Genomic DNA, 23,432 nt, shown 5'->3' on the forward strand with positions numbered 1-23,432 from the left:
GGTTTCTCTGATTATTTTCTTAAGAAAACAACTTTTTTTTTTTTTTTTTCCTCTCCCCAGTCAACCATAGTTGTCCTGATGATCAGTTTAAGTGCCAAAATAATCGCTGTATTCCCAAAAGGTGGCTTTGTGATGGAGCTAATGATTGTGGTAATAATGAAGATGAATCAAATAAAACCTGTGCAGGTAAAAATTTTACTTGGTTTTGCTTACAAGTTCTTTCACTCCCATTCCATCAACAGTTCAAGACTGCTCTGAACTGTTTTGCTACTAGTAATTTGATTATTGACATTTAAAATTATTTCAGATTTTTATTCCGCTAAGGCTAGAATACAAATTATATTTTACTTAATCCTTATGCTTGACTGTGCATTGCAGAGTAATTCAGCACTTAATCTATCCATATGGGTTGACTGTCAAAGCACTGCTTAGGTACAAACTTGTCCCTGCTAAATCTTTTGGCAGCTAGAATTTTTTTTGTTAACATGCTGTGATGAGTGCCATGTCACTAGTAAATTATATTTTATGCTGGCAAAAGCATAATTAGTTATTCAGTTTTCCCCTTGGTACCTTGAAATTGTTTTCATTTGTAAGTTATTAACTGCGTAGTGGACTTTTAAAGAAATACCAAGATGAAGATCGTTTACAGATTCTAGTGACATAAATCATGGAGTTCCAAATGTGTCCGTTGCTTATATAGAAGTGGTTTAGTGAGTGTTGGTAGAGTACACAAAACAGTCATTAAGTATCTGATATACAAAATATCAGGCATCAATCAGCTGATGACTATTTAAAACTGAAATGCAGTGGTAGACAGCTTACAGTGTTTATTAAAATACTCCCCAAACTCTTTTTTCCTTTACTTAATTTTGTTATATATATAGTAAGTGGTTCTGATTTTTACTTGTGTGATTTGGCTAAAAGCATTTTAGCACAGATGCAGACCTGTGGTGTCCATATCACCTGTGCCATATTGTTGTGGATTGTAATACATCTTGATATGCTTTGTTATGTGACTGTTTGCTTGTAGGGTAAAAGTCTGATTTGAAGACCTTGGTTTTCATCCTTATGTTAGTTAGCTGTGGGTTGAGTTTTGTATTCTTGTTTTTCCTCTTCTGCCTTCACTGGCAAACACTGTTTGTGCTTTAGAAAATACTTATTTGAAATATTTAAAACTTACATTCTTTTATTGCATTTTGGTATTTTCTATGAAGAAAGAGGAAGATGGTAATTGAGAATACCAAATGCAGAAATACTTTTGATTTTGGGGGTTTCTGATGTATCAGCAATTTTGTTTAAAAGTGTGGAATCACATATAGATGAATTCTAAAAGCTTAAATTTGGAATCCAAATCTGTGTCATTATCACTGGCATTGTAGTTCTGGCTTCACATTTTGAATAAGCAAAACTTTAAGTAATGGCAGTTTTATGTGGTTGATTTTTATTGAAGTTTTAGTGCTCATCAGCTTTCAAAGTAATGTATATAGTTACACAGCATGATTTTTTTTTTTATAGTGATCTTTATTTCTTCAGAAGACAGACATACATAATTTCCTTTAATGGATCAATACAGTTGCGTATTTGCAAAGACAAAGATTCTAAGATCACTGAGGCCAGGCACATCACCCCCATGCTTATTACCATTTTTCTGTGTAGACAGGAGTTTCACTAGATCACTGTTTATGTTATGAAATACAATTTGTTAATATTCCAGTTTTAAGTTAGACATTTCTATGCCTTGTGTTTTGTTTACTTCAACTCAAGTACAGCTATTTTTTCAAACATTAATGCTCTTCTACCACTAAGATCAGTTTTTGTATAATTACATATAAAATTTCATATTCTCATATGTTGATGAAACCACTTAGAATTCTACATAACTGAGGTAGAACACAGTCGTGCACCTCAGTTTTGTCTGAAATCAAGGGAGGTGAATGATGTTTAGTCAGCTGAGGTAAAATGTGCAGCCAGCTAGGAGATGCCCTCCAGACTTGCAACTTCTACGTATAGACATGTACCGAGTGACCTTACAGATTTAGTCCATTTCCCTTGCATTTTTGGAGTGTTTTGTCTTGACAGCAAGAACGTGTCAGGTTGACCAGTTTTCTTGTGGGAATGGACGCTGTATTCCAACGTCATGGCTTTGTGACAGGGAGGATGACTGTGGAGATGAAACTGATGAAATGACATCCTGTGGTGAGTTTTCTTTTGGAGAAAAAAGTTAAATTATTCTATAAAAACTTAAACATGTAAGGATTTCTTTTCACATGAACTGACAGAAAACGTATGAGTATCTTTTTTGTTGTTGTATGAGCTGATAGTACTTGTTGTGAAATGGCTAATACAAACTCTTTGATGTAAATAAACCCAAAGCAAAGGCTTCCTTTTTCTGTTAATGAGTTTTAAAATACAATACCAAATAGGCAGATCAATCAACACTGTTCTAATTTACAGCCCGTTATCAAATACTGTCACCTTCAAAAATTGATTTTTATCTCAACCTCATACCTGTTTACGTGGGCCCCCTCAGCATATTGTAGATGTCAGTAAAATCAGACTGTTTCAAGTCTGAACAGAAAGTTATTTTGACACTATTTTGCAGAAGAGAATTAGCATGGTTGGTTATATTGTGAGAGACTATCAGCAGCTCTGCTGATTGCTGTTTTGCTGAGATACTGCAAAGAGAGGTGGATTCTAATCAGCTGCTTCCAAACAATTAAGGTTTTTATAAGTCAGCATGACTGCCTTCATCTGTTTGGCAGGTCACAGGTAACTGCTGTGAGACTGAGAGCAAAAGGGTCAGTGAGCTGTCTGCAAAACATTGTATCAGGGAGTTCCCTGTTTAGAATATTTGTGATAATATTTGACTTGCTAATATGAATTAATGTGTCATAATATAATAGGGTATGTATCTGAAATGACTTTTCAAGAGTTTTGAAGAAAGAATTCTGACTATTTTACTAGCATCAGCCATGTAAACATGAAGTGACAGGTTGTGCATAAAACAATTAAAATCTAAAGTGTACTTGTTAGGATACTTAGAAGTTAGACCTGTATTTTTCTCAGATGTAGCTGATATTCTAGTTTGATTCACTGTTGTAAAAATACACTGTTTCTCAATCACAATCAAACTAAAGCAATGTAGTTGATAAAACATTACTTTTTTTTTTTGTCTTCTTTTTAGAAACTTCTTACTGCTGTAAGCCTTTTCAATAGACTTATTAACAGTGCTCTTACTGACAAGTTTTTCTGCAAAAATCTTGATACCTTTGAAGCATTACAGTGGAGTGTGAGGGGAAAAAAATAGAAAGTAAATGCATAAATAAAAGTCATAGGCTGCTGCAATGGTGCCCTGTGTTCCGTAAACGTAGATCTCCAGGACCCAGATTACCAGAGATCTATGGAAGGCAACATGTAGGATCCAATCAGTTAATTCTGTTCATCCATAATCCTTTAAGTTTGTTTATTTATTTGTGACTGGCAACTAGCTAATATTCTTAGTCAAATTTACATTGTTAATGTTGAAGTCCGTATATAATTCTCAGCATCTTTTTCTTCAATAACTGTATTCAAGATTTTTCAGGATTTTTACACATAAATAGTTTTTACGTTCACCTCCTTTGTCTTGCCTTATTACTTACTTCCTTCCTTTTTCTTCCTTTAATAGTGATATAAAATAGTGATAGAAAACAAAAAACCCCCGATTTTATATTGACATTACGTGATATCTGATGAGTTACTTCAAAATATGTGACATATTTGATAAAAATTTAATGAAAATAATTATGTGAGTAAAAGTGAGAATGTTGTTAAGGTAGATTTCTAAATGCCATGCTTCAAATCAAAATCTGTTGTGTAGATACGTAGAATAGGTGCAGCCTGTGGAGTCATATTTTGCAATCTCTTAAAATCATAGCATTCTTCGCAACAGTACAGCATGGCACTTGGCACTGTAAAAGTTTTTCTTGACTAGCTGTACCTTTGTTCGCAGACACCTTATCAATACACAGATGTTAATATAATCTTTGTAATTTCTTACCATGTGTTTTGTTTGGTATCCTGATCTGGATACCAGTTTGGTATCAGCTGATCTGGAATATTTCTTCAGATCATCTAATCAGCATTTATTTCACCTGCTGCTTTTCAGTTTGGCCAGACTTTACATATGTTTCATGATTTTGAATCCTGCTTCTTTATCTTCATGCACTGTGGTTGTGCAAATGTGTCAAATACTTCATTTTTCAGTCTGCCTCATATTATGATAGCTAATGGGCATGCTAATGGCATATATTTAACTATGAGTAGTATATATTTTCTTATATGAAACAGTTTAAGATTCTTGTATGCACAAGTTTTATCTTAACAGTATAATCATTGTTTGCTTTGTTACTATTACAAATCATTGATTTTTAACTGCACCATTCTTCAGCTATGATTAACTTTTGGCTCTTATTGATTCAATTATTTAAGCATACTTATATTGGCATATAGCTGCAGTGAACAGAACTGCAATGATGATACTGGTATCATAATGCATACTCTTTTTCTAAAGTTACAGCCAGGTTTATTAAGAAGCATGACATCCCTGAAGAAAATTTGGAAAGAGACCCTCCTCAGTTTTTCTACTGCTTTCCTAAGGGAAACAAAGCTTGTGGTCATTTTTTTCTGTCCATCTGTTTATCAGTTTGTTGTCATACCATTTGCACTCAATAACAGAAGGGTGAAAGAAGTGGCAAGGTAGCAGAGAGAAAGGAGATTGGTGTCTGTGTTGTGGAGAGACTTTGCTGTGAATTAAAGGGGTGCTGCAGGTCAGTCAGCTCAGGGATGGCTGTGGATGAGCGACTACTGCATGTGCATCTCTCTGCTATGAAATAGGAAAGGAGTACTGGGGATGCCATAGGGACAATCAGGGCAAGTATATGAAAAGTGAGATTATTATTATTATTTTTCCTTTAAACCTTTTGTAAAGATTGGACCAGGTGATATTTTGAGGTCCCTTCCAACCTGGGCTGTTCTGTGATTCTATTGTGCCTGTCCTCTAGGATCTGAAAGGGAACTGTGAGTGATTGTGGAGCCTGGGGCTATGAGAAGCAAACACTGGAGATACTGCAAAACATCCTTGGAAAGGCTGTGGTGGGCTCAGAATAATAGGATGGATGTTGGTTGTGATGAGGATAATCACAATTCATTTTAATTAGTTTCTGTTTCTTTAGACAGGTCTTGGATAGACATATAAATATAAAACAAAGTCATGGAGGCATTCATGTGTGGAAAAGGGGAAAATTATGTTTAATATGTGGGTTAAAATTGTGGGGAAATTATTGAACAGCTAATAAGCAAAATTAAAAACTGTTCTCAGCTTTGCTTGAAGCACATAAGACATATATTGTAGCTAAGTACTGTCGTAGTGGCACATGTCGGTTTTCTTGAAACAGACTTTTTGTTCTCACTGTAATGTGTTCCCCTAGAAAAACAGCCTTTTAAAAATTTAACAAAAAAACCCAAAACAAAACAAAACCCCAAATTCCTAGGAGTAATTGACAAAGTGTTGTCATCAGTCTCAACATTTCTTCCCACCCTTTTCTATGTTGAAGCAGAATAATCACTTCAGTCTTATGGTATACTTGATAATCTCCTTATTTGCCTATTGGATGCAACTGGTTTGGTTTGGTGCTCCATGTGTTACTTTTTTTAAGCCCAAACTTGCCCTGAGCTTCACTAAAAAACAACCAAAAAAAAAAAAAAAAAAAAGACAAAAAAAAGTTTTAGAATTCACTAAAACATTTTCTGCACTGAAGACAGCAAGAGACAACAAACCCAAGTCAGAAATTTATTGACTTCAAGGACTATTTCAGTTCTTGTCCTAAGGAAATTTTACATTCATGTAGCACATTTTAAGTGTCTAGAACTCCAGTACTAATTACGTGGCCTAGTTCTCAAAAACTCTGTGATGTTTAGGTTTGCTGTCTCAGTTTTAACAGCACTAAAACAATGCAACGTAGCTAGAGCAACCTAACAACAAACACACTCGCAGATTTGTTCTGATCTATGGCAGTTTGAGTATGGCTGGTGGACTAGACACCATTTTAGATATTTCTGTTGCATTTCGGATGTACTTTGTAGTGTCTTTGAACCTGAAATTCTTCAGTGAAGGACAAACTTGCCTTTAAGTAGCAGTTCAGGCAGGTTGTGTTGCCATCTTTGGTTTGCACTCAGTATCCGTTGCTTGTCTTCTCTTGATGATCTGCCATAGAGAATTTAGGGTCCTTCTTATTCTTTTTGACTCGAGTTAGACTTTCAGATTGTGTCCTACCAATTGCCAGGTTTTGTCAAGTATATCTGGAATTTTACAAATGTAATGGGTACAAGCGTTGTTTAACTTCTTAGTGGTATGAATGCATGTACCTAGTTATGTCATTGTTTTTAGAAGACAGTCTCAAAAAAGTCAAGTTATTCTGTGCAGAAGCATACTGGACAATTACAAAAACAAATCTCTGTGTAATACACATCAGTATCTGTGAATTACATTGTCTGCATTTTCTACTGATTTTACTGGAATGCTCAGAGAAAATGATTGTAAATACTGATATTGTAATTTTAGGATTTTATTGTGTTGGTGTACAGTAATATTTTTTTCTTGGCTGTTCTTTTGCTTGGAACTTAACCTTCTCATTTTGTAGTCTACCTGTCTTTTACTGGCAATGCTACTTCAATTGGAGAACTTTTTTTATATAAACACATTGAAAATATGTTTTGTATCAGGCATCAAGCCTGATAGCTGTATATTTTAGCATGCTTAGTAGCAAAACCAGCCCTGATCTGATGGAAGTATAGGACCATGTTGTATGACACAGAACAATGCATTTCAGTGGTCCGTGTTGAGGAAGGATAGGGTTTGGACTATTATTTACAGTTTAAAGCCTTTTTTTTATCCCCTCTCTTTTTGGTGTCTCACCTATTTCTTCTCTCCTGATTAAGTATCTGGCAGCTGCAAATGCTTAATCCAATACACTTGTGTAACTTATGCCTATAGGAAGGTGGAAGATTATTACTAAAGAGGATATATATTAAAAAGTTTTTATTTCTTTTTGAACACTTTCACAGAGTTCCCAACATGTGAACCACTAACTCAATTTATATGCAAAAATGGAAGATGCATTAGTAGCAAATGGCTCTGTGATTCAGGCAAGTATCAAATGTTCTATATCTGACACGAGTATGGTAGATATTACATAAATACTGCTTTGATAGTCGCGCTTTTCCTCTGAGACTGATATTGCTGGTTTGGCTTGTAAGTGGTCAGAGAATAAATACACTATGTTAAAATTACTGACCTGACCTAGAAAGCAGTAATATTTTAGCTTCATATAATGGATGATGCAGTGGATGTGGTAATAGTTACAAATGGTATATTCTGTAGAATGAAGTGTGATGTACACTTTCATTATTAAAAAAAAAAAAAAAAAAAGCTAAGCTATTGCTTGTGGGAGTATTTTCTACTTTTAGAAAAAAAAAATTGTTCCAGTGACCAAAATATCTGATTTATTGTTGTTTGTGGTCAAGTTCAATTTAATAAATAGCATCTCTCAAGAGGTAAGGCTAGCAAGACTTTACAATTTAGTTATTTCTTTTGTCTGAAAGATTATATCTTTGAATGACAGCTGTTCAAATGAATCTTCTCTCAGAGCTTTTGATGTGGGAGTGATGTCATGCCAGTCCTAATAACATTGGGTTGGTCCTTCATTCACCATAGCATTTGCTATTACTATAATTTTGTGAGACTGACAGGAATTCATGTCTGTAAATGGACAGACTCCCCACTTTATCGCAGCGCACTGAAATTCTGTCCAAGCAGATCCTTCAGCGTTTACCTAACACATGTATCTTTTCCATCCCTTGATGATCACCATCAAATTATGGGAATTGTGTTAAGATTGTTGTAATGACTACAACATTAGAGTAATGAGAAACTACATTCCACCCTTATTTATGTGCTGCTGTCTTTCTCCACCTTGTGCTGTTTCAAGTACATGGAAGCAACGTTTGTAGTACTCTTGAAAAGAAATTTTGACATCAGGTTTTCATGGTTTATATGAAGCTCTTTGTGGCTGTGCTTAACTATGTAAGCTAACTTAATGATTCGCTGAGAATAAAGTAAACCCACTGTGTTTGGAAGCCTGTGTAGTTACACACAACTAAAGAAATAAAGAAAATCTACAGCCTTCTGATGCTTGCTGGTGTCTGTGATGGGGTTAAACTGTCCAAAATGATAGAGTCCAGTATTGTTGGTAAAATAGACCTAAGGAATTACTTGCATTAGAAATAATTTTACTATATGCCTTATGACAGTAAGCATACTATTTTATTTACTGCATGTGATTTTTCTCTTCCCTTTTTGGCAATATAGTTTTCACCTCACGCCTTTTATCGATATGTTTTATCTTTTAAAATATTTTTTTAAAATTGGTATTTGCAGATGATGACTGTGGTGATGGAAGTGATGAACTAGGGTGTATTCACTCGTGTTCTGCTGATCAGTTTAGATGTTATAATGGTAGATGTATCCCAAGTCATTGGGCATGTGATGGTGATAATGACTGTGGAGATTTCAGTGATGAAAACAAAACAAACTGCAGCAAGGCAGGTTAGTTGTTTTCCTTTTTCCTTCTTCCCACATTTTAAAACTCAAAGACTATTGTAAATACACAGGGCCCATATTCAGTCAATAGAAAAAGAGAAAATGCTTTTAACCTTGCTAAAGGTTGGAATGGAAAATACGTCAAGTGTAATATGATAATACAGAAGTGTATTACAGAAGAAGAATACAGTTGAAAACCAAATGGGTATTATACTGAGATAAGTTTTGTAGTTTTAGTTTACTGAATTATGCTAAATGGGATGTTTGTCCTTTAACAGATATACATGCTGCCTAGATAAAGAGACAGTAAGTAGCATTCTTTAAGTTAGTGTTTATATTTTCTGGATTTTTTTAATGCAATAATACCTTCATTTTCGTATGATCCAAAATTTTGGCTTGTTTCTGCCCGCCCCTTCCCCCCCCCTTCCCCCCCCCGTACTGTTATCAAAGTACAACAGTGTTTTAACAAACTACTTTCTGTATTAAATGCCATACATTGTGTTTATTTGGCTGGGGAGAGATGGGGAAGATGCTTGTAGCAAAGGATACAGAAGAATCAGATAAGAATAAGGGCACTTTTTTCTTCATATTTTTCTCATAGTGATTTTTCCACAACAAAGTAGTTGTACATGATTCTATAGTTTTTTAAATGAGTTTTTATTCTAAATCTAGTTGCAGACCTCATACAAATGTATGAATTAGTAGAATGCTGTGCCTGAGTAGTATAAAGTCCTTGGGTTTTTTGTCTTTACAAAAATTATTATTTGTCTGTATAAGAATAATTGGTCTGGAATTATCACTTTCCCACTCTTCACATCCATTATGGACCTTTAAGTCCTGTTTTACCTTTTTGTTTACAATACCATGTTACACTGGGATTTGCGTCGCTGAAATAGCCCTGTTTTACATAGCTATTATCAGTTCATACATCTTCTGTCTCCTGCTCTGCTATGTGATGCACACTTTCCAGCAACTTCTTTTTGTTTTATGATGGAATGCATCAGTGCAGGTTATTTGGGCGGGGGGGGGGGGGGGGGGTAAAAACAAAACCAACAACAAAAAAAGCAAACAAAACCAAGGCTGTTTTAAATAAAATAAACTCTGTATTTATGGACCGTGCTATAAGAATTTATTCAAATAGCACTGTTTGGTACAGACAGTAATGCGTAAGTTTATCATTACTTAAAAGTAGATGTTATTGCCATTAGTATGTTATTAAATATTCACGGTGGTCATAGTTTGAGAAAGGAAAGGCAAGGATAAAATTGAAAAGACCGTCATCTAGAAAACACTTGGAGAATTAAGTATGTGATGAATAATTAAAATCATATCATTACTGTGCTTTGAAACATTCAAGACTGATTCCCATAGCTGCGCTGAACTGAAGTTCATTGCTGTGGAATATGGAAAAGCTACAACCAACCTGCTGGTCCTGTAATAGCACAAGCCAGGCAGGTGTCAGAGCAGCAGTGTGACCTTTCATGTTTTGTGAAGTAGGAAATGGACCTTGTTGGAAAAAAGAGGAGACTAAAGGAGGAGGGAATGTAGTTTGTGGGTGAGAGGTGGGGTTAACAAAGCACCACGAAAACTTTGTCAGCCTTGGTCTTCCTTACATCACCAAATTCATTCCTACCTGACGGCTATGGGGAAAAAAAAAGTAATAATAAAAATTGGTACTTATCTTGAGCCTGTGATGGAAGGGGGAGTGAAGGGAATGAGTACGATAAAAAAGAGCTTGTTTGATGCCTGCATTGAAGTCATGAGTAAGGAAGGAATAGTGAGTTTTGACTGTTATACTTGGGAACTCTGGTTTTGGCTTTGGTTGGGAAGGGGGATTGTCATTGTAGGCTTGGCATGGAAAAAACTCACGTGAGCAAATTATTCAGTGTAATTTTTTTGTTGTTGTTTTTTCCTAAGAAACTTCCTCTCTGGGAAGATGCAATGGGAAGGAATTTCAGTGCAGTCCTGATGGGAACTGTGTTCCCGAGTTGTGGCGCTGTGATGGAGAAAAGGACTGTGAAGATGGTAGTGACGAAAAAGGTTGTAATGGAACTATACGTCTATGTGATGAAAAAACAAAGTTCTCCTGCAAGAGTACAGGTATATACTTGCCAGATAGGTTTTGTTCTCATTTACTTGTGTTGTGTGCCTATGTGATTTGATCACATATATACTACTTGAATACTGCTTTTAATGTTTAATACTACTGAAATGATCTTACTTATTGTACTTGTACCAGGAAAAAAATTATTAATATACTTCCCCTAACCTCTTTTCTGATTTACAATATAAAATGGATGGGTTTTGAGATTGCTTAAAGCTGAAACTGTTCTATATGATAGTATATCAAACCAGATACTTAGATGTAGGATTTAATAGTACTTCAGAGTCTCAGTACTGTCTTCTGTTTTCCATCATTGGCCCTAGAAGTAAGTTGATTGAAATAGTATAAGGTAATTAGCTAGAAGACTTCAAAGAATTAGAACTACATCAGTGGAAACTGAACCGCAATATTGGAAGAAAAATGCATTCTTTGAAAATGTTTAAAATCAAATTTTGCTATGTATACTTCATTTAAAGATGTAAAAAGAATGTGGCAATCTTTACATGAGGACGTTTTGCAAAATGATGCTTATATAGAACTTTTTCTCAAGGCACAGTCCACTTAAGGAAGAAATAATGTATGTCAGCACTGTTTTAATCTTTATACAATTTCTTTCAAAGCTTATTGAAATAGTAGGGGTAAAATAATATTCAAAGCAAAATTTAATTCAGGAAATAGTAAGTAGTAATATTGTTGCTATTAGTCAACTTTAATTATTACAGGAAAGAAGAAGCCATTCTAGTGCCTGTGTTATAGCTAAGCATGGTAAGTGTTGCAGTGTAGTTATGTGAGCTCTGTCCAAAAGTATTTGTGAACATGTATGGATACAGTAAGACACTTTATTCAAATCTACAGTGTAAACGGTGTGATTTTTATTACATGATCTACTTTAGAATGTCTTAGAAATGCTTGGAGGTCTGTTGTTACTGGGGTTTTAAAGTTATAGAAATCATATCAACCCTAGCTGAAATTCAGTATTCCATATTTATTTATAAACAAAATATTACCTTTTTTGTTCTTACAGTTTCCAGAAAGATTTGTAGAACAAGTAGCTGTTAAATGAAATAGCTTCAATAAGTAGAAAGGGATTATTCACTTTTAATAGAATGGTCTGTTTCCTGACATAGACTGACAGAAACCCTGACACAGGAAATACACTTCAGCTTCATACTGCCTTTTTCCTAGTGCTGAAATGTGGAAAAGGTCTCATAGTACTCATACTATGCTGCCTCATTATGCACTTACCTATGTTTACAGTCATGTGCAAGGAGGGCAATGTCTCAGTCTACAGGACCAAGGATGAAACGCGACTTCTCTTCCTGTCACATATAAATACAGCAAAAAAATTATGTTCCTTAAATATTTGCTGAATTCAAGGGTATAAGGCTTTGATTTAGAGGAAAATGCAGTCATGCTTGTTGGTTGTGTGAAGACGTCGCTTCAGGATGTGACAGTTTAATCCGTATTTTTTTTTCTTTTCCTATTTTCCTTCCATCAGTCCTAGAAGGAGCAAGACTGCTGTTCTGGAGAAGGTGTGTTAGTAATGCATTGGAACAGAAAACAGCAAAAGCACATTTTTTTTCAGCTACTTTTCAGTTTAATTCCATATGGTGGGACAAATGAGTAATAATTTATTCCAAATGAAATTGTTTCTGTCATGATCCTTTGAGATTTCAGAATAAATAACATTTTCTCTGTGTATTATTCTAAAGAATTAATACTCTCTGGCTTACACATTCATGAGAGTGTTTCAGATAAGGACAAAATGGGTAATTCTCCCCTTATAGATTGCTAGGTGGTGGCATATAGGTGCATTTCTAACACAGAATATGTAGGAGCGTGTGTATCGGGGGAAGTGAAACCTTCAGTAAGTTTTGAGGGAAATGACAGTAAGCGAGAACAGTAATAGTGAAATGTTACTGCCCACTTTTTTTGCTTGATTTTTTTTTTCTGTGGCTATAAATAGTAGCTGGAGGGTCTTTCCTTCCTGTAGTTTTTGTTGGCTCTGGTTTATCTGTCATAATGCCAAAGGGCTGAGTGTCACATTACAATTACAGCATTTGTCAGCCTTCAGCCAAACGTGATTTTTCTGGTTAGATTAATGGTGATCTCAAGAACCAGTCTTATCCAGTGCCTTTTCTGATACGCACTTAAGAAGATCCAACAGAGAGGATGTTCTGTAATTTACATAGATAGCTTTTAGTAATTTGCCTCTAATAGTTGAACACCGCTTCCTAGTAAGTCATCTGAATCTTTGCTGGAAGCTTAGTTGATTGTCTTCATCTTTTCACCAGTATAAAAATCCTTCAAATATGGAAAGACTTCTGTCATACGTCTCCTTAGCCACATAATTTTTTGAATAAACAAGTACATTTTTTTCCCCTTGCATGTATTCTTTTTTTTGTTTTATTTTTTTAAACCTTTATTATTTTTGTTGGTCTTGCTGGAACTGTCTGACCTGTGCCGTTCTTGAGTTGTGGTATCCAAATTCAGCCAAAATGCTGCAGGGCAGTCGAGTTAACATATTTAAGAATGAAGTTTCTAATTATTTCAAGAACATCACATGGTTGTTTGTGCTCACGTGTCATGAAAAATATTAGTTTGCTCAGCAGTAAGATACGAGATGCAGTAACTGCCTGATTGAGATGGACTACTGTTGATCTTCTAGCCAGTTATTTTCTGCTTTTGAATTAAATTACACTTCTTTTAAATTAGACTAGGCTAAATTAGATTAGTGATAGATCCAGCTTCCTATTTTATATTATGATTTTGTCTTCCAAAAATTATTACAGGCACGTACTTCAACTCACTTTTATATACTATATAAATCTATCCTTTTTATTCCATCTCCCTACTTTGCAATTAGTAGTACTGGACCAGGAGCAGCGTCTGTGCGATCTCACTTAAAAAGTCATATAGTTACTCCAATGATCATAATCAAGTACTTCTGTGAAGACAAATGCAAAAGAGCCATGAATACTTTAGTAAGCAGTAGATCTGAATTGTAATGTGTATTTCTCATACTGCTTATATTGCTTTCAAGAAGCAGTTAATGTTGTATTTTGCTATTTTTAATGCTACCCTGTGGACTGTTATTTTATACTTCTTTTTTCTCACATGTATATATATTGGAAGGGGGAAAAATGAGGGAAGAAGTAGGTTTTCTTTGGATTGGAGAATATGGAAAGTACATGGGAAATGAAGTCACGTGGTGATCACAGTGATACAGGAGGAGAGCAAGGGTGTATATAAGAGTCAAGATGTAGGTATGTGACACGTAGAGAACAATGGAGAGAAGTTAATGCTGAGGAAGGCTGAGAAGGAAGCATTTCTGAGGAAGAAGATGATGAGGAAATTGGTAGGGCTGCCCTAGAGATAGATTCTGTAAGGGCTCATCAGGAAGAAAGGGTTACTGTGGAGATACGACTTCAGAGGAGTTTTGAAAGAGGCTAAGATTTAGTAAAAACATAAGAATGAGACACATGGAGAATTTCAAAGGTTGGGTGGAAAAGGTATTGGTCATAAGGTAGGTTCACCAGTGTTACTTCCACTTCCCTGCCTGCTCTGTCTCATCTCTCACTTTTAGATCTTTAGAGCTGCACATCTTGTACAACTGCTTTAATAACCTTTTTGAACATAATGATGGTTCAGAATGATGAAATTTCTGATTGGAGCGGGTGGATTCAGTTAACATTAAAAATTCAAATAAAAAACTGCCACAGCAAGTAAATGAGAAAATTATATATGTTGTTTTAATACTAGTTTTATCCTCTGTTCATGGTATGAGCACATTCATTGTGTTCTGTGGTAACAGCTGTCGTCTTTAGGCCCTGAAATATTTTTCTTCTGTGTCATCCAGGAGACATTTATAAATATCTGCTTTCTCATAAAAGGTTTTCAGTGCCAGAAATTACTGTGCTCTTGAAACAGTGTAGTTTGGTTTAAGTCTCAGGTATATTCTGCAGGACAAGCAAGATCATTGACCATCACAACATTTTGTTAAATGTGTCAGATTTGAACATTCTTTTGTTTTGATGGTAATTAGTTTGAGTCCATTCTATAGAAGGCATGACAGCTTTAGGCAGTAAGAATTAACTGTAAGAGGAAGCTGAATGCAATTATTGCTCCACCAGTACAGTTTTCCTACAGTCGAATATATAATCAGTCAAGAGACTTCCTGGACTCAGCATCCCAACAAAGACTGAACCGTATGTAAAAAGCTAATTCTGTTGTACTTCCTAATATTTTTAGGAAATATTAGAGCAGCATTTAGATCAGGCTTTCACATGTACTTACTGCTTCAGAACTTCTGATTCACTACTTAACACGTCTTTTCTGTTAAAAAAAAAAAAAAAAAAGGCTATGGAAAAGAACAGATATATCCATTGAGGCAATTGATTTATGATGGAATTTCATTTTAAAAGTTCCTGGAAACCAAAAATTTGGGTTTCAATAAGGGGCAATAAAGTAAAAATACTTCAGTGAATTTTAAGTAATGATTTCAAGACAGTTATAGTACTTCATTAAGTCAATTTCTTTAGAACTTTGGCAAAGATTAATTCTTTGCAAGTATATTCAGTTCAAGATCGTGTCATAGCTATTGTAGTGGAAGATGAATCTTTTATTATAAAACATATCTTCATTAATGTAAGAGAAAGACAGGAAAACTGGTTTTCTCTGTAAACATTTGTATGTATAAAAGATTAAGAACCAGATTAGTAGCTCTGCTGGAAGCAACATCAATTTACTTTAGGATCTTGTTAGTTTGCTTGACACTGGTGTTTTCCATTAGCTTTCCTTCTACTGCTGTGTTATAATATATAAAATCAATGATCATTTCAAGATAATAAAGAATATGGACACTTTTTAAAAAACACTTATGATCGCATGTAATGGAAAAACCTGCATACGTGTCATGCATACTTTGTTTCCTCGTGTCTGTGCAATTCTGTTTTTTCAGTGTAGGATACTTGGGACTTTGCCCAGTATATAAAATAGTGAATGCTTTTAATTCTAATTTACCCCACTCCCTGTTTTAAGTTTTCTGGGTGATTTTGCACTGGTAAAATTATGTTCTGTTCTTTGAAATGACAGTCACTGTACTGTAATCCTGAAGTTTTACTTCTTGCTTTTTGCCTTGTGAGTGCTGCAGAAACATATTTTTTTATTGTTCTTCTGTGAAGATGTCGGCAGCAGGCACTGTTACCATTAAAAGAGGACTTTAATATTAAATAAAAATCATTATGCTAATCTTAGTGAAATACTTCTTTTAAAGGAAATTGAAATCTGCTATTGTATTACGACAAACAGTGGAGTTACAGTTAGGAACAGTTGTTACTCTGTGTGAACAACAGTACAGACTCTCTTTTGAGGTGATTTTATATTGAAACATGTCATAGTTGGTGAAGAATAAAAGACAGGCTGTTGCAGGTTTGACACTGAGGTGTATTAAAGAACCAGCAATATTAGAGTTTTACCCTGGTTGATTATTTCACACACTCACTCGCTTGCCTCCCCTACAAAGTTGTAATCAATCTCAGTTTCCTGCTTGGAAGATTACTGCTAAACTGGGAAGGGTGGGCAGTAAGTCATGTCAGTTTGTGCTGTACAACAGTTTGCAGTTAGTAGTCTCAGGCATCACAAGTCAGTCCCTGGGAGTCCACCAACATTGCTGTCAATGGATTCAGACATTTCTAGTATCTTCTTTTTTCCCATCCCAGCCTGATTTTCTTTACCAAAGTAGTTTATAGGCAGAAGCACAGTCCTAGCCAATGATTCTTCCTGTTATTACTTTGTTAATTGGATAATAAAGTACATGCCACTTCTGTTCAGTCTAGGTGTTGCCAAAATTTTCAACTAACCCCTACTGGTTGTAGCTAGCAACTAATAACTTTGTGCTTGAGAATTGGAAAAAAGTTTGGGACAGGAACACAAACACACATACTTGTAAGTGGTAGCATTCACAACCCTGGTTATTTTTAACCTATTAAAACACCTGGCTTGGGTGATTCTATTTTAATGCCAGTATGCTTCCTAAAGACCAAAGCCCCTATCTCAATTAGGACACTGTCTTGTGTCTCTAAACAGTAATGGTCAGCACAAAAGTGAAATTTTTTTTGCCTCCTTTTGAGGAGTGAAGGAAATTATCTGAGTGCTGGTTTGATAAAACTGAAGTTAAGTAATAAATTTGATCTGTTGTAGTTACTTGTCTAAAAGATGATCATTCATCTGACAATCTGGGAAGGTATTATATATAATTCCTAGAAAGATTTTTATTTTTTTTTTCTCAAATGCATGCTAATAGAAAGTCATACATTGAGACATTGCTCCTGTGGAAGGCTGTTGGAGTAGAAGGTAAAGGTTGAGAGAGATGAAGAAAAGCAGAATTTAAAAAAAAAAAAAAAAATCTTAGTGTAATTTGGTATATTGAACATATTATGAGGCTGTATCCTGCATGTATGCACTTCTGTTTAGCATCAAAATAATTAGGATTGATGTTGTTTGGAAAATTAGACTGTCAGCATTGATGTGGATGATACTTCAGAGTACAAGTTGGTATCTTTCTGCTCACGTAAGCGGAAGGTACTATTAATAGAGAAACATAATAAGAAAAACGTATCTGTGTAATGTTACTGAAGGTTTTTTTCTAAAGTTTGCTTCCAGTCTGATTTCCTGTTTATTGTCTGTTTTCTCCAAGGGAGATGCATTAGCAAAGCGTGGCTATGTGATGGCGATATTGATTGTGAGGATCAGTCTGATGAGGATAATTGCGAGGGCTATATGTGTGGACCACCAAAATACCCTTGTGCTAATGATACCTCCATCTGCCTACAGCCTGAGAAGCTCTGCAATGGGAGAAGAGATTGTCCTGATGGATCTGATGAAGGCGATCTTTGTGGTACTTTTTAGACACATTTTCCTGATCATTTTTTATATTGTCTACAGCAATACTTTTTTGTTAAAAGACAGTTGTCAGGTTAATCTTACTGAAATTTTATCACAATAGCCTATGTGAGGATTTTTATTTAACGTAAAATATACTGGGTTTGTGCTTAAAATATTAGTTTACTTCAGATAGGGGAAAACATAGTTCCTTAGATAGGTATTTCATTTACTAACCTCCTTACATACCCCTCGAGATAAACAATTTAATATGTCTTTGGTATACATGAAAGGATTTAAGCTAATTTGCAGTTCTGTCCAACTACAAAAACATGAGTTCATGGCATAGAACGGTCGGGTTTGAAGGGACCTTAAAGACCATCTAGTCCCAACCCCCTGCCGTGGGCAGGGACCCCCCCCCAGCCCAGGTTGCTCAAAGCCTCTTCCCAGCCTGGCCTTGAGAACTTGCAGGGATGGGGCATCCACGGATTATCTGGGCAACCTGTTCCATTGCTTCACCACCTTCCCAATAAAGAATTTCTTCCTTATGTCTAATATAAATCTAACCTTTTCCTCTTTAGAACCATTCTTCCTTGTCCTATCGCAACATGCCCTTGTGTAAAGTCCCTCTCCAGCTTTCTTGTAGGCCTTTTTAGGTATTTTATGGCCTCCTCTGGTCTCACTCCGGAAGGTCCATGTCTTTCTTATGTTGGGGGCACCAGAGCTGAATGCAGTATTCCAGGTAGGGTCTCACAGGAGAAGAGAGGGAGGATCACCTCCCTCACCCTGCTGGCCTCACTTCTATCCAGCGCAGGGTACAGTTGGCTTTCTGGGCTGAAAATGCATGTTGCTGAGTCATGCTGAGCTTCTTATTCACTGACACCCCCCGGGTCCTTCTCCTCATGGCTGCTCTCAGTCCATCTTCCCACCCAGCTGGCATTTCTCTTGGGATTGCCCTGACCCATGTGCAGGACCTTTCACTTGGCCTTGTTGAACTTCATGAGGTTCCTACAGGCCCACCTCTCAAGCCTGTCAAGGTCCCTGTGGATAGCATCCCTTCCTCCAGCATGTTGACCACACCACACAGCTTGCTGTCATCAGCAAACTTGTTGAGGGTGCACTCCATCCCAGTGTCCATGTCACCAAAAAGATCCTGAACAACGCCTGTCCCAATACTGACCCCTGAGGAATGCCAGTTGTCACTAGTCTCCACTTGGACATCAAGCCATTTGTTGGCATGCATTGCTCTGGAGTTTGGAGGAGGTGATCCTTGACTATTAACCAGTTTCTTGGGCCCCCTCCAGGGCTCTATCCCATGATGCTCTACCAAGCAGATCCTTGGAGGCCAAAGCCTGCTCTCCTGAAGTCCAGGATAGTGACCGTATGTGCACCCTCCTCGCTGCCCTATGGCTCTTGAATTCCATCATTTCATGGTCACTGTGGCCAAGGCTGCCCTTGAGCTTTTCATTCCCCACCAGGCTCTCTTTTGGTGAGAACAAGGTCCAGCATAGCCCCTCTCCCGGTTGGCTTCTCTGTTACTTGGAGGAGCTACCATCAATGCATTCTGAGAACCTCCTGGATTGCTTCTGCGCTGCAGTGTTATCCCTCCAACAGATATCTGTGTGGTTGAAATCCACCATGAGGACCAGGGCTTGTGATGTGAGGCTTCTCCTATCTGCCTATAGAGGACCTAATCTTCCTGGCTGGGTAGCCTGTAGCAGACCCTCATTATAATCTCACCTCTTCCTGCTCTCCTGAATAAGTTCGCGGTTGGCTCCTCGTCCATCCCCAGGTGGAGCTCTGTGCACTCCAGCTGGTCACTGACATAGAGGGTGACACCCTTCCTCATCTCCACTGCCTGTCCTTCCTAAAGACCCTGGATCCTTCCATTCCAACACTTCAGTCACAGGAGCTGTCCCACCACCTCTCCGTGATGCCAGTGAGTTGATAGAATGCTGTGTCAAGAGTTCATGAAAAAGTGCATTGGGATGACTGGGGGGAGTGACGTGTCAGTGATTGGTAGCGTTGAAAAGATTTCATGGCCTATCAGACAACATGGGTTATCTCAGCAAAGCTGCGTTCAGTAAAAATATGAAAATGATTTTCTAAATCTGGCAGAAGCATAAGAGATAACCTAATTGAATTATTATAAAATATCTGTAAAGATAAAATGACTAAATTTCAAAAGAACTTACAATACTATAGCAATAGTATTGTACTATATTGATAGTTTAAGGAATAAGAAGTTGTCGTGGTTTAACCCCAGCTGGTAATGAAGTACCACGCAGCCACTCGCTCACTGCCCTCTCACCCAGAGTGATGGGGAGGAGAGCTGTAAAGGAACTTAAAACTTGAGGATTGAGATAAGAAAAATGTAATAGTTGAAATAGAATAAAAATGAAAGAACAATAACAACAATGTTGACAATAACAGTTATAATGAAAAGGGGAGGGCAAAGAATAACATCCAGAGGGAAAGGAAGAAAGGAACACATGGTGCACAATGCAACTGCTCACCGCCCTCCACCGATACCCAGCCAGTCCCCAAGCAATGATCTGCCTGCCCCGGCCAACTCCCCCAGGTATATATACAAGGCGTGATCTCCCATGGTATGGAATACCCCTTTGGCTATTTAGGGGCAGCTGCCCTGGCTTTTTCCCCCCTAATTCCTTGTGCCCCTCCTGCCTTTTTGCTAGCGAGGCCTGAGGAACTGAAAAAGCTTACATCAAAGCCAAAACACAGCACTGTACTGGCTCTTAAGAAGATAATTCCATCCCAGCTGAAACCAGGACAGAAGTGAAACATGATTTGTAGTAAAAATGTAGACAATAATATAATTCTTTTGTAGTGTATCAACAACTTGCCTTCCCCTCACTGACCTTGCTTTGCATAAAATGTTTTACAATCTCCAGCATCCTGTTACAAAGCATTTGGAGATGTTTACAAGCATTTTCATCCTCTAGGATCTATCTTTACTAGGAGATCCTGCACTGGGCTAGTGCAGTTGCTTAGCATAGGAGGTAGATTTCACTGGCTGGGCAACAGCTGCTGCAGAATATTGCAGAGAGATTTTTAATCTCTGTTGGTCTGCAGACTGTACTGTAAAAGGATCTTAAATTCAGTGTTCTTCTGGAATATGGTAAGATTATGCTGTAGACCTAAATCTTCTGAGAGCTGCTTATGAATCCTGTGCTCTCTAGACTCCAGGTGAAAGAAATTATAGCATAAATTATATTATTTCTGTACTGTGTCTGTTTGGACAATTATCTTCCTACAAGTAGTAGCCCATTATGACACCTGTATCCTGTTGGCTACTATTATATAGAGCGCAGCTTGGTTTTTAACGGTTATTGCAACTTTTAGACAGTGTGTTATCAGTCAGCAGGTATTTCAGCAATTGTTATTTTTTTAGTTTTCAAAAGTACCTGTGCATTAACTGAAGGACAAATATGGGTTGTTGGGCAACACGTTTGCATGATGGATTGTAGAGCTTGATTCTTTTTTTGCCATGATTAAAGAAAAGCCACAAAATAACAGACTTGAAATCTCGATAAAGGACTGTTATAAGAAGGACTCTAATTTTGTTTAATTGGGAAGGAAGTAATTATTCTTCAGTTCATCCTTCTGCAATAGTAGAAAACTTGTATTTTATACATCTTATCAGAAGTGAGCAAAACTTTCAGAGAGTTGATAGAACCAAACAAAATAACTAAAAGACACGAACAGACACACACACAAAAAAAAAAAAAGTTAAGCCTGGGTTCCAGTGCAACAATGGACCAGTCTGGCTCTGTCATTGATTCCCTGGATATCGGTAGTACTACGAGGTAAGGAGCAGTTCTGTGCTTTTTTGCTCCAGAGGTCACAGAATTTCTCACAGACACAATTTATCATGCTTTTAATTCAGATGCTTTAGAGGTTCACAAATCACCTTGAATTCATTTAGCAAGCTTTGCAAATCACATTACCTGCGGAATATAATGTGAGACCACTGACACAAAGAACGCAGCAGTAGTATTGTCTAGTAGCTCTTATTGGAGAAAACCTGATTTGTACTTCTTATTTGTACATGTTTCTTAAAGAAGTTGCTTGTGATACAGATACATAGGACTAACACTTGAAGCCTTCTCCCTGAAAGCTTAAGCATCTGTAGGCAAGGGAAGTATTTGGGAAAGTATGCTTATTTTTCACTACATCAGCTTTTGGTCACTATCAAAGATGATGGAGCTATAATGGTCTTTGGACCATGTGTGGACGCTCTAATTATTAATGAATGAAATAATATGCATCAAAGACTGAAAATGTACATAGGTTGTACATTTGCCGTGCTAAGATCTTGAAAAGTGCAGTACGCTGCCATGGTGAATACTTAAAATTAGAGAATTTTAAAAATAAATCTAGAGCACTGTTTAACAAATGTGAAAAACAGTTTGCCTTTTATGTTTTAGTTGACCTGGTGGCTTTAAGAATATACAATATAACTGATAGCTCTCACAGCCTTTGATGTTGGGGTTTTTTTCATGTTATTTCAGATGAATGTTCCCTTAACAATGGTGGATGTAGCCATCAATGTTCTGTGGTTCCTGGAGAAAGAATTGTGTGCTCCTGCCCTTCAGGATTCAGTCTTAGTATAGACAACAAAACTTGTGAGATTATGGATTACTGTACCAAGCACCTTAAGTGTAGTCAAGTATGTGAACAGCATAAAAATACTGTCAAATGCTCATGTTACGAAGGCTGGAAGCTCAGTAAGGATGGAGAAAATTGTGTTAGTACTGGTAAGTTGAAGTTCAATGCATTTTCAATATGCCAGATGTTAATAGTTGTTATTTTCATTTACCGAGAAGTTATTTCCCTTTTTTTTAATAAGAAATATAGGCTTGGATTATCCATATGTGGGGCTGATAGCAATATGAGGAATGCATTAACGATGTCCCTATTCTTGATAAAGGATGAAGAGCTGTTGCAATGTTCACTGCTTATTAGACTTTCTGAGAATGTTGAGACAAAATAGTTTATAAGTTGTTTGAAGTTCTATACAGATTTCCACGCATATTTAATATGCAGGGGATATATATGTGTGTGTGTGAAATATGGGAGGTTTACCATGTATTTTGAAGAAATGGATCAATCTGTGACATCATGATTGATCAGTATTACTTGAGGATTCAGAAGTTTAATTTTGAACGTGCATGCACACATATATAGTCAATTACCTGCTCCCTGTTTGCATTCACAATTTAAGCTATTTTTTCACCTACGACACTCTGGTACTTGTTTTTTGACATCAATAAGCCTGTTCAGCTCACTAATCAAGAAGAAAATCAACATAAGCCAAAATGGGAGAAGGGAATGCATTCCCCTCATTGTCCACTACTGATATTTACTGAAGCATGATTAGGAAACTATTATGAGGGGTGTCTTTTTCAAGTACAGTCTTGTGCATAAAATACAAACACATCTGCACAACACAAACTGTCATTGTATCTTCTCCCCCCTGTAGGGAGCTGAAAATAGAATTGGTTTTGCTGTCTAGATTTTAAAAATTTCAGTTTAGGATTCTTTGAAATTATTATTCTTTATTATCTTTATTGTTTGATAGTATCTTATAAATTCTGAGCAGAGATATCTCTCAAATTGTCTATCACTTATTTGGATATTTCATAATTCAATAGCTATCATGATTAAGGCAATCTTAATTTTTTTCCAGATACTCAGCATTTCCTCAGATGATTCACCTGAAAAAAATCTTGATCAGTAAGGTAGAAATAAAAGCCCAAGTTTCCTATTGGTAGTCACCTGAGATAA

The 23,432-nt window shown here is 36.6% G+C and overlaps 1 protein-coding gene across 1 annotated transcript in view; it reads left to right on the forward strand.

The window, feature by feature from the left end:
- LRP1B (LDL receptor related protein 1B) overlaps positions 1 to 23,432 on the forward strand; it is a 380,905-nt gene that overhangs the window by 107,530 nt on the left and 249,943 nt on the right. Inside the window, exons 14-20 of the mRNA XM_040604928.1 lie at positions 61 to 186; positions 2,080 to 2,196; positions 7,105 to 7,185; positions 8,477 to 8,644; positions 10,556 to 10,738; positions 17,440 to 17,640; positions 22,157 to 22,402. Coding sequence (XP_040460862.1) covers positions 61 to 186; positions 2,080 to 2,196; positions 7,105 to 7,185; positions 8,477 to 8,644; positions 10,556 to 10,738; positions 17,440 to 17,640; positions 22,157 to 22,402 — 1,122 coding nt within the window. The remainder of the gene's footprint in view (positions 1 to 60; positions 187 to 2,079; positions 2,197 to 7,104; positions 7,186 to 8,476; positions 8,645 to 10,555; positions 10,739 to 17,439; positions 17,641 to 22,156; positions 22,403 to 23,432) is intronic.

The sequence above is a fragment of the Falco naumanni genome, chromosome 8, assembly GCF_017639655.2.
Source record: "Falco naumanni isolate bFalNau1 chromosome 8, bFalNau1.pat, whole genome shotgun sequence".
Lineage (NCBI taxonomy): Eukaryota > Metazoa > Chordata > Aves > Falconiformes > Falconidae > Falco > Falco naumanni.